The 11,363-nt window shown below is 40.6% G+C and overlaps 1 protein-coding gene across 1 annotated transcript in view; it reads left to right on the top strand.

The window, feature by feature from the left end:
* The window catches only part of TOP3B (DNA topoisomerase III beta), an 11,423-nt gene extending 1,786 nt beyond the window's left edge, over positions 1–9,637 (top strand). The window contains exons 4-17 of the mRNA XM_069031170.1: positions 109–183; positions 1,093–1,289; positions 1,930–2,086; positions 3,176–3,289; positions 4,186–4,276; positions 4,550–4,704; positions 4,881–4,986; positions 5,319–5,465; positions 5,848–6,021; positions 6,801–6,929; positions 7,118–7,267; positions 7,692–7,792; positions 8,034–8,235; positions 9,120–9,637. Coding sequence (XP_068887271.1) covers positions 109–183; positions 1,093–1,289; positions 1,930–2,086; positions 3,176–3,289; positions 4,186–4,276; positions 4,550–4,704; positions 4,881–4,986; positions 5,319–5,465; positions 5,848–6,021; positions 6,801–6,929; positions 7,118–7,267; positions 7,692–7,792; positions 8,034–8,235; positions 9,120–9,601 — 2,280 coding nt within the window. The 3' untranslated portion in view covers positions 9,602–9,637. The remainder of the gene's footprint in view (positions 1–108; positions 184–1,092; positions 1,290–1,929; positions 2,087–3,175; positions 3,290–4,185; positions 4,277–4,549; positions 4,705–4,880; positions 4,987–5,318; positions 5,466–5,847; positions 6,022–6,800; positions 6,930–7,117; positions 7,268–7,691; positions 7,793–8,033; positions 8,236–9,119) is intronic.
* Positions 9,638–11,363: the final 1,726 nt, after the last annotated feature.

The following is an 11,363-nucleotide window of genomic DNA, read 5'->3' as shown; positions in this document are numbered from 1 at the left end:
TACTGTTCACACTTCACATGCCCTGCTGAAACCAGAAAGAGAAATCTATAGGTGGGGGGGGGAGGTGTTTTTTGAGTTGCTGAAGAACTGTGCTAATTTTTCTCACAGGTGGAGGGAAGAGGCTGTGATTTTATTGTCTTGTGGTTGGACTGCGATAAGGAAGGAGAAAACATCTGTTTTGAAGTAAGGTTTCCATTTTTAAGACTCACAATCCCATAATATATTTGTCTGACAAGACTATCAATGCATTGTTTTATGAGTATACAGTAAAATTCAAACTAAAGTTGAATAGTTTTGAAGGCATGGAGGGCCTTGGTGGAAAAACTCACATGCTTTGAACTCTGTGAGAGTATAAATAAATTTCAGAGGTGTTGATCATCTTAGATGAGCAATCAGGTCTCTTAAATGTTAGAACATTCCAGTGCTTCGAGAATTGGTCTGTATTCCCCAGCTGGAGTAGTTATTTTTATGTCCTTGTAAAACTTCATCTCTATTATCTTTTGTTTATTAAGCAATTAGATGCTTTAGAGCACAGGAGCTGCTTGTAAGTGTAGGCTTACTGCAGAAATTTGGTCTCTGCACATAAAAGGCATAGAACTAAAACTTTGCTAAGATATTTTTTAACATCCTATTCTCAGAAGTCTACATGAAGAGTATTTGTTTGGGGGTTTCTGGTTTAGTTTAAAGAAACACGTTTTATCAAGTAACTGTTTTAAGTTCTTTATGTACCACTGTATCATTACTTGTGCCTTAGCAATAAGTAGAATAAACCCAGACAGAAACTGGTACATGTTCACCAAAAGGTGCTGCAGCTGTGCTGGTGAATGTCTTTGCCCTTAGCCAAGAATACTGATTTGCTCCCAGCAGTTGCTGTATAGTAAATAAATCCTTCAGTTTTGTTAGTTCTTCATATGCTTTTGAGTGGATGGACAAATACTGCTCTGGCTTATCAGTTAATGTATTGGCATGACATTTTGCTGAATTAAGAAAGCAGTGACATAGAAACAAATACTTTGTGGAGAGTAGTTTTATTTTAGAGAGGAAGCCTTTGTCTTTCAAATCCTCTTTCACTACGCTTCTGATTTTCCTTAGGTTCTTGATGCTGTTCTTCCTGTCATGAACAAAACCCGTGGCACGGAGAGGACGATTTACAGAGCTAAATTCAGTTCCATCACCGACACAGACATCTGCAATGCCATGAATCACTTGGGAGAGCCCAATCGCAATGAAGCTCTGTCCGTGGATGCCCGCCAGGAGCTGGATCTGAGGATTGGCTGTGCCTTTACAAGGTGACAGCACAGATTGCAGATGGTTTTGTGAAAGGTTCAGGAATGGCTCTGTGCCCTCATGATTTAACCCCAGCCAAGCCCCACACAGCCACTCGCTGCCTCCCCACCCATGGGGTGGGGGAGAGTGCTGGATGGGTAGAAGGGGGAAAACTCATGGCTTGAGATACAGACAGGTAATAGGTAAAAAAAAGCTGCACACCCAAGCAAAGCAAAATAAGGAATTAATTCACCACTTCACAGGGGAAAGCAGGTGTTCAGCCATTCCCAGGAAAGCTGGGCTCCATCACCCATTATGTTTATTTGGGAAAACAAACACCATCACTCTAAGTGTTCCCCCTTCCTCCTTATTCCCCCAGCTTTATATGCTGAGCATGATATCCCATGATCTGGAATATCCCTTTGGTCAGCTGGGATCAGCTGTCCTGGCTGGGTCTCCTCCCAGCTCCTTGTTAGGCAAAATGATTGTCTTAATTAGTAAGAGATGATATTTCTCAGAAAGCTCTTTTCCTAATGCCTGAATGATTTTATAGATTACTCATATTTTGTGCACGTATGATAACGAAAATGTCTGCTTTTCATGGGAATAAGGATATTAATGCATATGTTCCTTGTTTGTTTCCTCCCACCCCACCCCCCTTAGGTTCCAGACTAAATATTTTCAGGGAAAATATGGGAATTTAGACAGTTCTCTCATCTCCTTTGGGCCATGTCAGACCCCAACACTTGGATTCTGTGTTGAGAGGCATGACAAAATCCAGTCATTTAAGCCTGAGACTTACTGGGTGTTGCAAGCTAAAGTAAGTTTTACAGTACTTGTTTTTACAAAAGAAATGCATTTGTATTTTGTTCATTCATAAATTCGTAGCTGCTGACAAGAATTCACAATGCCTATAGTTTACTCATGTGTTCTCATTCTGTTCACATGTGTGTCACCACTCTCAAGAACAGATTCCAGGATGTCAGTTTTGTATTAAAGTGCTTATTGTCTGCTGCTTATAAAAATTCTTCAGTGCTAATCATCTAAGCTTAGATTCAGCCAAAAAGACTACTTTAAATGGTTCTCTTTTGTTCCCTGGGGTCCTTGGACTGACTGTTGTTAATTTGAATCCAGGAATTAATTAGCCTGCCAACAAACATTGGCATTGCTGAGTATTGGAATTTTAAAGCAAATAAAATGCTCGTTGTGTTAATTGGCAATTGAGTCCTCAGAGTACTTTGGCAGCTTAGAGTAGTTTTACAGCCTCGCTGCTGTCCAAGCTCTGAGAGCAAACCAACAGGGTTTTATGGCTTGTGATCACAAGGATTTTTTACACAAATAAGGAATGCATGGTAAAAAGTTGCCATTTTTGGATTTTAAAAGTAAAAAAAGGTGAAATCTGGCATCTGCTGTCATCTATTGTGATGAGTCTTGTGTATCATGCTAGGAAATACTTGGTGCTGTTTACAGAGGATTTTGTGCTCTCTTGTGTTAGTTGCTTCATACTGATTTTTGTACATGGGGCTTAAAACATGAGCTAGTTACAGTTTAATACAAGTGATTGATTTTTGCTAAATCAAAATGGTAAACTTTGAATTTCTGCCTATTTCAGTCTTTACTGTTCCCAGCACTAAACAAGGACAGTATTTCAGTTCAGTGCAGGAATAGTTCTGGTCATTCCCCAGGCCCCAGAACTCCCAAGTGGTCCATCCTTCTCAAAAGCCCCTGTGAAAAAGAGCACAACTGCATTTTGAGCACTGGTGCTCTGGTGCAGGTTTGTCCTAAATTTATTCTAACAAATCCTGTATGTCCTAGGATTTGCTTGCTGGACTCTTGTTGGGAATATACATTCTCACACTTTTAGGAGTAGAGTTGGGGAGAATGAATTAATTTTATTTTTATCCAATAGGTGAACCCTGAAAAAGAAAATTCTCTCACTTTAGATTGGGATAGAGTGAGGGTATTTGATCGTGAGGTTGCTCAAATGTTCCTGAATATAACAAAGATGGCAAAAGAAGCAAAGGTAAGAGTGTTTACCAGGTGTCAGTAGATCCATATTTCATATAAAGGAAATGCAATTTAATATTTCATTTGCTGCATGTTGGGGCTTTTGATTCTTTTTGTTAAAGAGTATAGAATATCTGTATTTTGGTTTTTATTTCATTCATCTTTGTGTAAATGAGAATAAAAGGTAAGAGGTTTTTTTTTATTGTAATCATATTATGCTGGTGTGGTCATGTCAGCAGAAGCCTCCTCTCAGTGTTGACTTTGGGAATGATCATCAATCATGATAGGAACTCTTCATTGCTAAAGCTGCTAGGAAATACTGTTCAGATCTCTCCAAGCAGACCTCTCATTTTCCATGAGACATTGAATAAATTGGAATTTAATTGTGTGTAGGGCAATATTCCTGCAGTTAAATTTTTAATCATGTGTATGGTGCAGTCTTTATAGCCAATTAACCTATAACTGCTCTGTTCAATACTTGTTTGACAGTATGTTTGGATTTAAGTGCTTATAGACATCAAGGTTCAAAGACTGCTTGAAGCTTTTAAAAATCTGCATTCTTGTAGTTAGGACTGTTGCTTGGAATGAGCACTAAATCCTTGTAGCACTGAAAGTATGTGCTGCTGAGGTAAGTGGGAAGTAAAGACAGCAGTAAGCTGCCTTGCTGTATTCCCAGTTAATTGTAGACCTGATCTAGTCCTGGCACAAAGGGACTTTAATTTTAGAACTTGATAAAATTATCTCCAGTCAGATTTTCTAAAGTAAAAATATGTTGGTGGTTACTGTTTTAAGAGAACGAAGCAGATATGATAAGAATAGACAGTGGTAGGTATGATACATGTTTATAGGCATGAGTGAAATTATGCATTTACCAAATGTCAGAACTTTTACTGTGAAAATGCTGTTTTCTAGGTAGAATCTGTGAGTAAAAAAGAGAAGGTGAAACAGAGACCACTGGCTCTGAACACAGTAGAAATGCTACGAGTGGCCAGTGCTGCTTTAGGTAGGTACAAAATTCAGATTTTCACACTGTTTTAAAGCAAAATATTTCAGCATCTCAAACAAAACAAATAATACATCATTTTGGGCAAAGGATCAAGTTTAGAAAGCTGCTTGTCAAAAGTGAAACGTTTGGTAAGATCAAGGTGACAAAAGTCTTATGGAAAGGACAAGCCATAATTTATTTAAATACTTGGGTAAGGTGTGCACCCAGATGCAGCAAACCATAATCACAGGGATGTGTAGATGATTTTTGTTTTCTCCTGTCTCCTCTTAGGAATGGGTCCCCAACATGCCATGCAAATAGCAGAGCGTCTTTACACTCAGGGTTATATTAGCTACCCTCGAACAGAAACTACCCATTATCCAGAAAACTTTGACCTGAAAGGATGTTTGAGACAGCAAGCCAATAATCCTTACTGGGCAGAAACTGTGAGTACATGAAGCAAAAGCTGTACTATCATTCTCTAGTCTATGTTTTAGACTAGATCTTGCTTGGTGTATTATGACCTCTAGGCCTTCAGAAACTTTAAATGGCTCTAGTTTCTTTTATTTATGTTGTATTGTTACAGATTTGATCTGAGTAAGCCATTTCTTTCTTCACCCAGGTAAAAGCACTGCTATCAGAAGGCATCAATCGTCCAAGGAAAGGCCATGATGCAGGAGACCATCCTCCCATCACCCCAATGAGAGCTGCAACAGAAGCAGAATTAGGTACAGGCAGATTCAGTAGTGTTGGGACACTGTGTGAGGAAATCAGTCGCTTGAGGTGTAAGGTGCCAGTTTCAAAATCACCGAGTTTCAACAGAAAATAAAATTATTTGAATGGCAGGAAGTGAAGAGAGAGCAAACTTGATCCTCACTGAAACTTCTGGTAACAGTGAAGTTCAGAGCTGCTTCAGCAATTGATCCTTGGGACTACAGTACTGCCAAGAAAAAGAAAACAGCTTAGTGCTACTTTTCTAGGAGAAATTTGTCCCAGAATAGTAGCTTCCAAGTACTGAAATTTTATTATATTTTGTGGCTGAGGTGTTGTTTCTCCCCAGGTGGAGATGGGTGGCGACTGTACGAATACATAACTCGGCACTTCATTGCCACTGTCAGTGCTGACTGCAAGTACCTACAAACCACCATTTCCTTCAGTATTGGCCCTGAAAGGTTTACCTGTGTTGGAAAGGTGGTAACTTCACCAGGTAAGACTAATCAGGAGTAAGTATTAGCTGCAGATTAATTTTTTTCCCCATTAATACACTGAATGGATATAAAAGTGAAGCTTTGGAAACAAGTGCAATTGTGAAGACTTTTTTGAGCTCTCAAAACCAGAGACCAAATCTTGTCCTAATTTTCACACTTCAGTTATGATAGAAAAAGTGTTATTTTTCTTGTAGTAGTCTCAAAGATTTAATGCCACATTTGCCAGTGTGAAGACCAGTCTTTTTACAGACAGCAAATGCTTTGTGGGGGATAAATTACACAAAGACAGAAGTTTTTTCTTGGGCCTCTCTAAAAAGAATGTAGCAGCACTACTGAGACTTTTATGGTAAACTGGCAAGTTGTTTGTTTCTTTACCTACAGGGTTCACAGAAATTATGCCATGGCACAGCATCCCATTAGAAGAGAGCCTTCCCCACTGTGAGAAAGGAGATCTTTTTCTGATTGGTGAAATCAAGTTGCTGGAAAAGCAAACCAGCCCTCCTGATTACCTGACAGAAGCAGAACTGATCACTCTGATGGAAAAGCATGGCATTGGTAGGAACTTGCTTAACTTACATTGTCCTGCAGTACATCCACCATGAGTGCAAAGAGTGTGAACCACTCCTCTGCACCGTCTGTCAGTAATGAGTTCTCAGTATCCATTTGGATATGTACAGTGATAATCTCTTCCCATTCAAACCACCATGCCCATAGCTCCCCTCAGGAGATGGTAGATTGTTTCTTCCCCCACATTCCTTTCCCTTTCTTATCCTTATTTTTAGTAGTTTCTGGCCAAAGCAGTATCCTTTCATAACATATCCCTGTCACTTCTCTGTCAGAAAGAGCTGATGTGTGGAAGGAAGCACCTCCCCATTCTTAGGAATGATTTCTTCTCTTTACAGCTTGCTTTAGCTTTGCTCTCTTCAGTAATCCTTCTGTATTTTATTATACTATTTACCACAATTCTACTTTCCTTTATCAGTCTGACTTGTTTATTTTCTCATGAATTTGCCCAGTCAGAGCAAACATAGTCTCTTACTCTTTTTCCAGAGAAAATAACTGTGAGAATAGGTGTCTTCCCAATAGTAATTCTTTGGAAGAGATGAAAGGATTAAGGTTTAAACATGTGTTTCAGGCTTCTCAGAATTGCAAAGGAACTACTAGAAAGAGAGAAGTTATTCACTGGAAGTAGGGTAATAGTAAGAAAGTATCTGAATTTAAGCAGTCTTAGGAGCCCTGTAGTTTGACATTAAACCAGAGAAGCCAGAAGTGGGTCATTTGATGAAAACTCTGTTTTGTTCAGGGTGGATCTGTTGTTTTCCTTTGTGTGACAGGAACTGATGCCAGTATTCCAGTCCACATTAACAACATTTGCCAGCGAAACTATGTCACAGTGGAGAGTGGTCGAAGACTAAAGCCTACAAACCTTGGCATTGTTCTGGTTCATGGTTACTACAAAATAGGTCAGTTAAATGCTCTTCCCTTTCCATCCTTTTACCTTCCTTTCCCTTTACTATATCAATGGCTGTTGTCACTGTGTATGTAGCATTTCTGTCTCAAATAATGCTGATTTTGATGTCAGTTTATGTATGAACAGTTTCCTACATCCATTTTTGACCTTTCATTGCTGCTGTCTCTGGTTTTCTGTCAGATGCAGAATTGGTTCTTCCTACGATCCGCAGTGCTGTAGAGAAGCAACTCAACTTAATAGCTCTGGGTAAAGCAAATTATCATCAGGTCCTGGAGCACACCCTTGATATTTTCAAAAGGAAATTTCACTATTTTGTGGATTCTATTGCAGGTAAAACTTTCCACATGTGAAGTTCCCTACAATTACTTAGTTGTTGCATAGAAAATACTTACATATTAGGCTCCACTCAGAGGTTAGGCTTTCTGAAAAGTTGTGCCAGGACTGGAAGTTTCCGGTCAAATTAATTTGATCTCCAAAGGGAGATGGACTGAATCATGTCTCCAAAACTCTATGTCAAGTTTATTTTGTGCCTGTGCAGTGGCGAGTTTTTGAAAACTTGAGATTAGCTGAACCTGTGTGTTTGTGCATGCTCAGTGCAAAATACTTTGTATTTTAAAAGTCTTTGTAGACAAGGAAGAGCATTGTGAGTAAAATATTTTAAATCTCACTTCTTCACAGATCTGTAGATGATTTCATGCAAGGTTTCCTCTTAAGAACTAGAATTCTAACATAAATGTGATTATTCCTTTTGCAGGTATGGATGAACTGATGGAAGTGTCTTTTTCACCCTTGGCTGCCACAGGCAAACCCCTTTCCCGCTGTGGTAAATGCCATCGTTTCATGAAGTATATTCAGGTCCGTTTACCTCATACTTGGAATTTAAATTTCACTTGCTGGGGGACATTGAGTATAAACTTCTTTTCTAGTATTAAACTTGGGTTCAGACGTGGTTGTCATGAGTGCATTTCTAAAACAAAAAGCCTGATAGGGTTTTGCCTTGGGGAACAAACCAGAGAGCAGCTCTAGCTGGGTTTGCCACAAGTTTTAAACTCTGTTGACCCTGCAGTTGCTCAGGAGATTTGTGTTCTGTTTGCAGGCCAAGCCGAGTCGCCTGCACTGCTCTCACTGTGATGACACCTACAGTCTCCCCCAGAACGGTACCATTAAACTCTACAAGGAGTTGCGCTGTCCCCTGGATGACTTTGAGCTGGTGCTATGGTCATCTGGATCCAGAGGAAAGAGCTATCCACTGTGTCCATACTGTTACAACCATCCTCCCTTCAGGGACATGAAAAAAGGTAGGAGTTCTGCAAACACGCAGGTATGACCCTCACTTGAAATAAATTAGGTACAATCTATACAATGTGCTTTATAGGAGTTTTAAAAGCAATGTTGCATAGTATAAAGTGCTGTTCAAATTAGACTCTAGATCCCTAAACTTCATGTTAAACTTACTGACCAAAATTTATTAGTTAACAAATTTTGAATTTTTATTTTCCATAAAACAAGTAAGAAAATAATTTACCTACCTGCACTGCAGGTGACCTTCACAACACTCAGCATGCAGTAAAAGACACCAAAATACTGATGCCTTGCAAATTTGAGTAGGCTTGGACAGGAGTATAAACAAAGAACAGGTCTTGGGAATGTTTTGATACTGAGATAAATGGTGTGTCAAAAGCTGTTGAAGGATACAAGAGTGTTCCGGTGAACCACGGCACAAGAGGAGGTAGAAGTTGCAGTTAGTTTAGTAGCTGTGGGACTGAAACTTATTTAAAGTAGTGCACTGAAGCTTTTCCGTATCTTTTTATTACCATCTTTTAATTAAAAATATCTTGGACTAACAGTGAGTAGTTCGTGTATAAAATAGCAGTTAGGCAGGAGCCATACATTTAATTGAAAACGTAATTACTTTTCATCACTAATCTGTCTAAACTGCCTGTACTGTACAGTGGCAGTATATGGCAAGTCTGAAAACCATTACAGAAAAATTTTTGAGCAGGGGGTTATTCTGAAACTGTGAAGAGGTAAGTTGCCATTTTGGGAGCAGTTCCATTCTTTAGTGATTTAGAAAATCTCTAGTATACTCAAGTGTCTCTGGCTTCTGTGTCTCACTTCCTTCAAACTGGGTAGTGTGAGTAGCGAGATGAAGGGCAGTCTGGTTTCACTCCTCTTCCCCCAGGAATGGGCTGTAATGAGTGCACCCACCCCACGTGCCAGCACTCCCTTAGCATGCTTGGAATTGGGCAGTGCGTGGAGTGTGAGAATGGGGTTCTGGTGCTGGACTCGACGTCGGGTCCCAAGTGGAAGATGGCCTGCAACAAATGCAACGTGATCGTGCACTTCTTTGAGAACGCCCACAAGGTCCGGGTGTCGCCCGAGACCTGCGACTTGTGTGAGGCGGCGCTCGTGGACGTGGATTTTAACAAAGCCAAATCTCCCTTACCTGGCGACGAGACCCAGCATTCGGGCTGTGTGTTCTGTGATCCCGTGTTTCAGGATCTGGTGGAGCTGAAACACGCGGCCATGAGGCACCCCATGCACCGTGGGGGACAAGGGAAGAGGCAAGGGCGGGGAAGGGGCAAAGGTCGGAGACCTGGAGGAAGACTCAACCCAAAGAAACCCAAGGACAAAATGGCAGCTCTGGCTGCTTACTTTGTATGATGGCCACACAACAGGCGAATAAACTTGTTATAAAAATGTGTTTCTCTTTGAGTTAATTTTTAAGTATTTTTGATGTTTCACTGCTTTCGTGTTCTTAGAACAGTTAAACACCTTCGGTTGCTCACAAAACAAACTATTCTGGATGATCTGTTAGTAACTGAGTACGCCTTAAAGCTTTTAATTGGGATTCATTGATACAATTAGAGCTCACAAACAGTAGGGAGACTCAGGAAGTCTACCTGGACTTATAACTGTGGCTAAAAGAAAGGAAGTGGAATTTGTCTCTTCTTGTCATTTCTGGGGCCTTTGTCAGCAATGCAAGTGCCAGGAATATTAGAACTGATTAAGATCAGTGCTATGCTGCCATCGTGTTTAAGTGTGGCATGAGACTTGCTTCATCTGACTTTGAATCTTCAAAAATAAGAAATGATTAGTAGCTGTCAGATTTTTAAATTACATCTGCAATAGCAAGAGCACTACTTCAAGACTGTCATTCTGCTGCATAAGTGAATAATGCCAACAGACATACAAAATGGAAATTATAAATGTGAAGGGGAATATCTGCCTTGAGCGGCGATTCCCAAACTATGGCCTGTGCAGACAAGTTAGTGTCTCATGGTCAATGGGGCCCAGTTGAATGAGACTTCCTGCTGCTGCTGGAAGACAGATTGAGTATCCATGCTGGTTTTTTCCTCTGTGGTCACACAGCAGATCATATCTGACAAAATACACTTTCTTGTCTGTTCCCTGCATTGTCATTTCAGTGTTGGTGAGTTTTGTTGTCAAAAGGAGGGTATCCTCATGCTTTCATGTGCAGCAGTATCTAACCACTGTGGCACTGGGTGCCACATTGCAAAATCTCATTGTACAGATATATAATACTCTCTCCTTTCCTTCCATGTGCTTATGGCTGAGCATGTCTGGTCATCTGGTCAAGTACAGTTTGTGTCACTTATAGCCCCAAAACAGTTTCAGCACTCATGGTCAGATGGGAGGTGCAAAGGCTGCTGCATTTCAACACAGAATGTGCAGAGTGACCTGATACGGGATGCACTGGCAACAGAGAGGAAAGACAAGTCCCTACAAAGGTAATTTACAACTCTGCTGTTTTAATTGGCACAGTGTGTGCATTTACTGAACCAGAGAGCACAGCCAAATACCACAGCACCAAGCCTGTTCCCCTGATCAAATGTTTGTTTATACAGTTACAGCTCAAACATGAACTATGTTTTAACAGTACTGCTTAGAAGATCCAGCCATAGGTAGAAGGTTTTTTTTTTCTGTAGTTCTTTTTAGCTCTTTCTGGTAAAAGCAGGCTGGAGCAAATAGCTTCTTGTCATGAAGAACCACGACAGGGTTTTAAAAATTAGCTTGATGTGGTGCCTCAGAGGCATAGGTCTTGGCATAGACTACAGTGGCTTTCAGGGTGCTTGTACTGATTCAGTTGTTCAAGTCCTCTCTTTTCTGTAGCCTGGTTTTGGTACACCAGGAACTGCTCTGAACATACTCGTGTGCCCAGCTGGCTGCTGCTGCTGGCTGGGATTTCTGTGATGCTGGGAGATGGTCCTGGATGTGTGGGAAACCTGTCACTGGTCATTCTCCACGGCTTCTGAGCTGAGTGGGAATGCTTTCCTCTTCCTCCAAGCATGGCTTTTACTTTGGCTATTTGCAGACAAACTTTTGGTTGTAAAATCTATTTGCACCCTTCCCATTTGCACGTATCTCCATGTGTGATTTGTCAGGGTGTGTAATTCTCCAGAAT

The sequence above is a fragment of the Aphelocoma coerulescens genome, chromosome 15, assembly GCF_041296385.1.
Source record: "Aphelocoma coerulescens isolate FSJ_1873_10779 chromosome 15, UR_Acoe_1.0, whole genome shotgun sequence".
Classification (NCBI taxonomy): Eukaryota; Metazoa; Chordata; class Aves; order Passeriformes; family Corvidae; genus Aphelocoma; species Aphelocoma coerulescens.
Note: the sequence above shows the minus strand (reverse complement) of the source record. Positions and strands in the feature narration are given on the sequence as shown.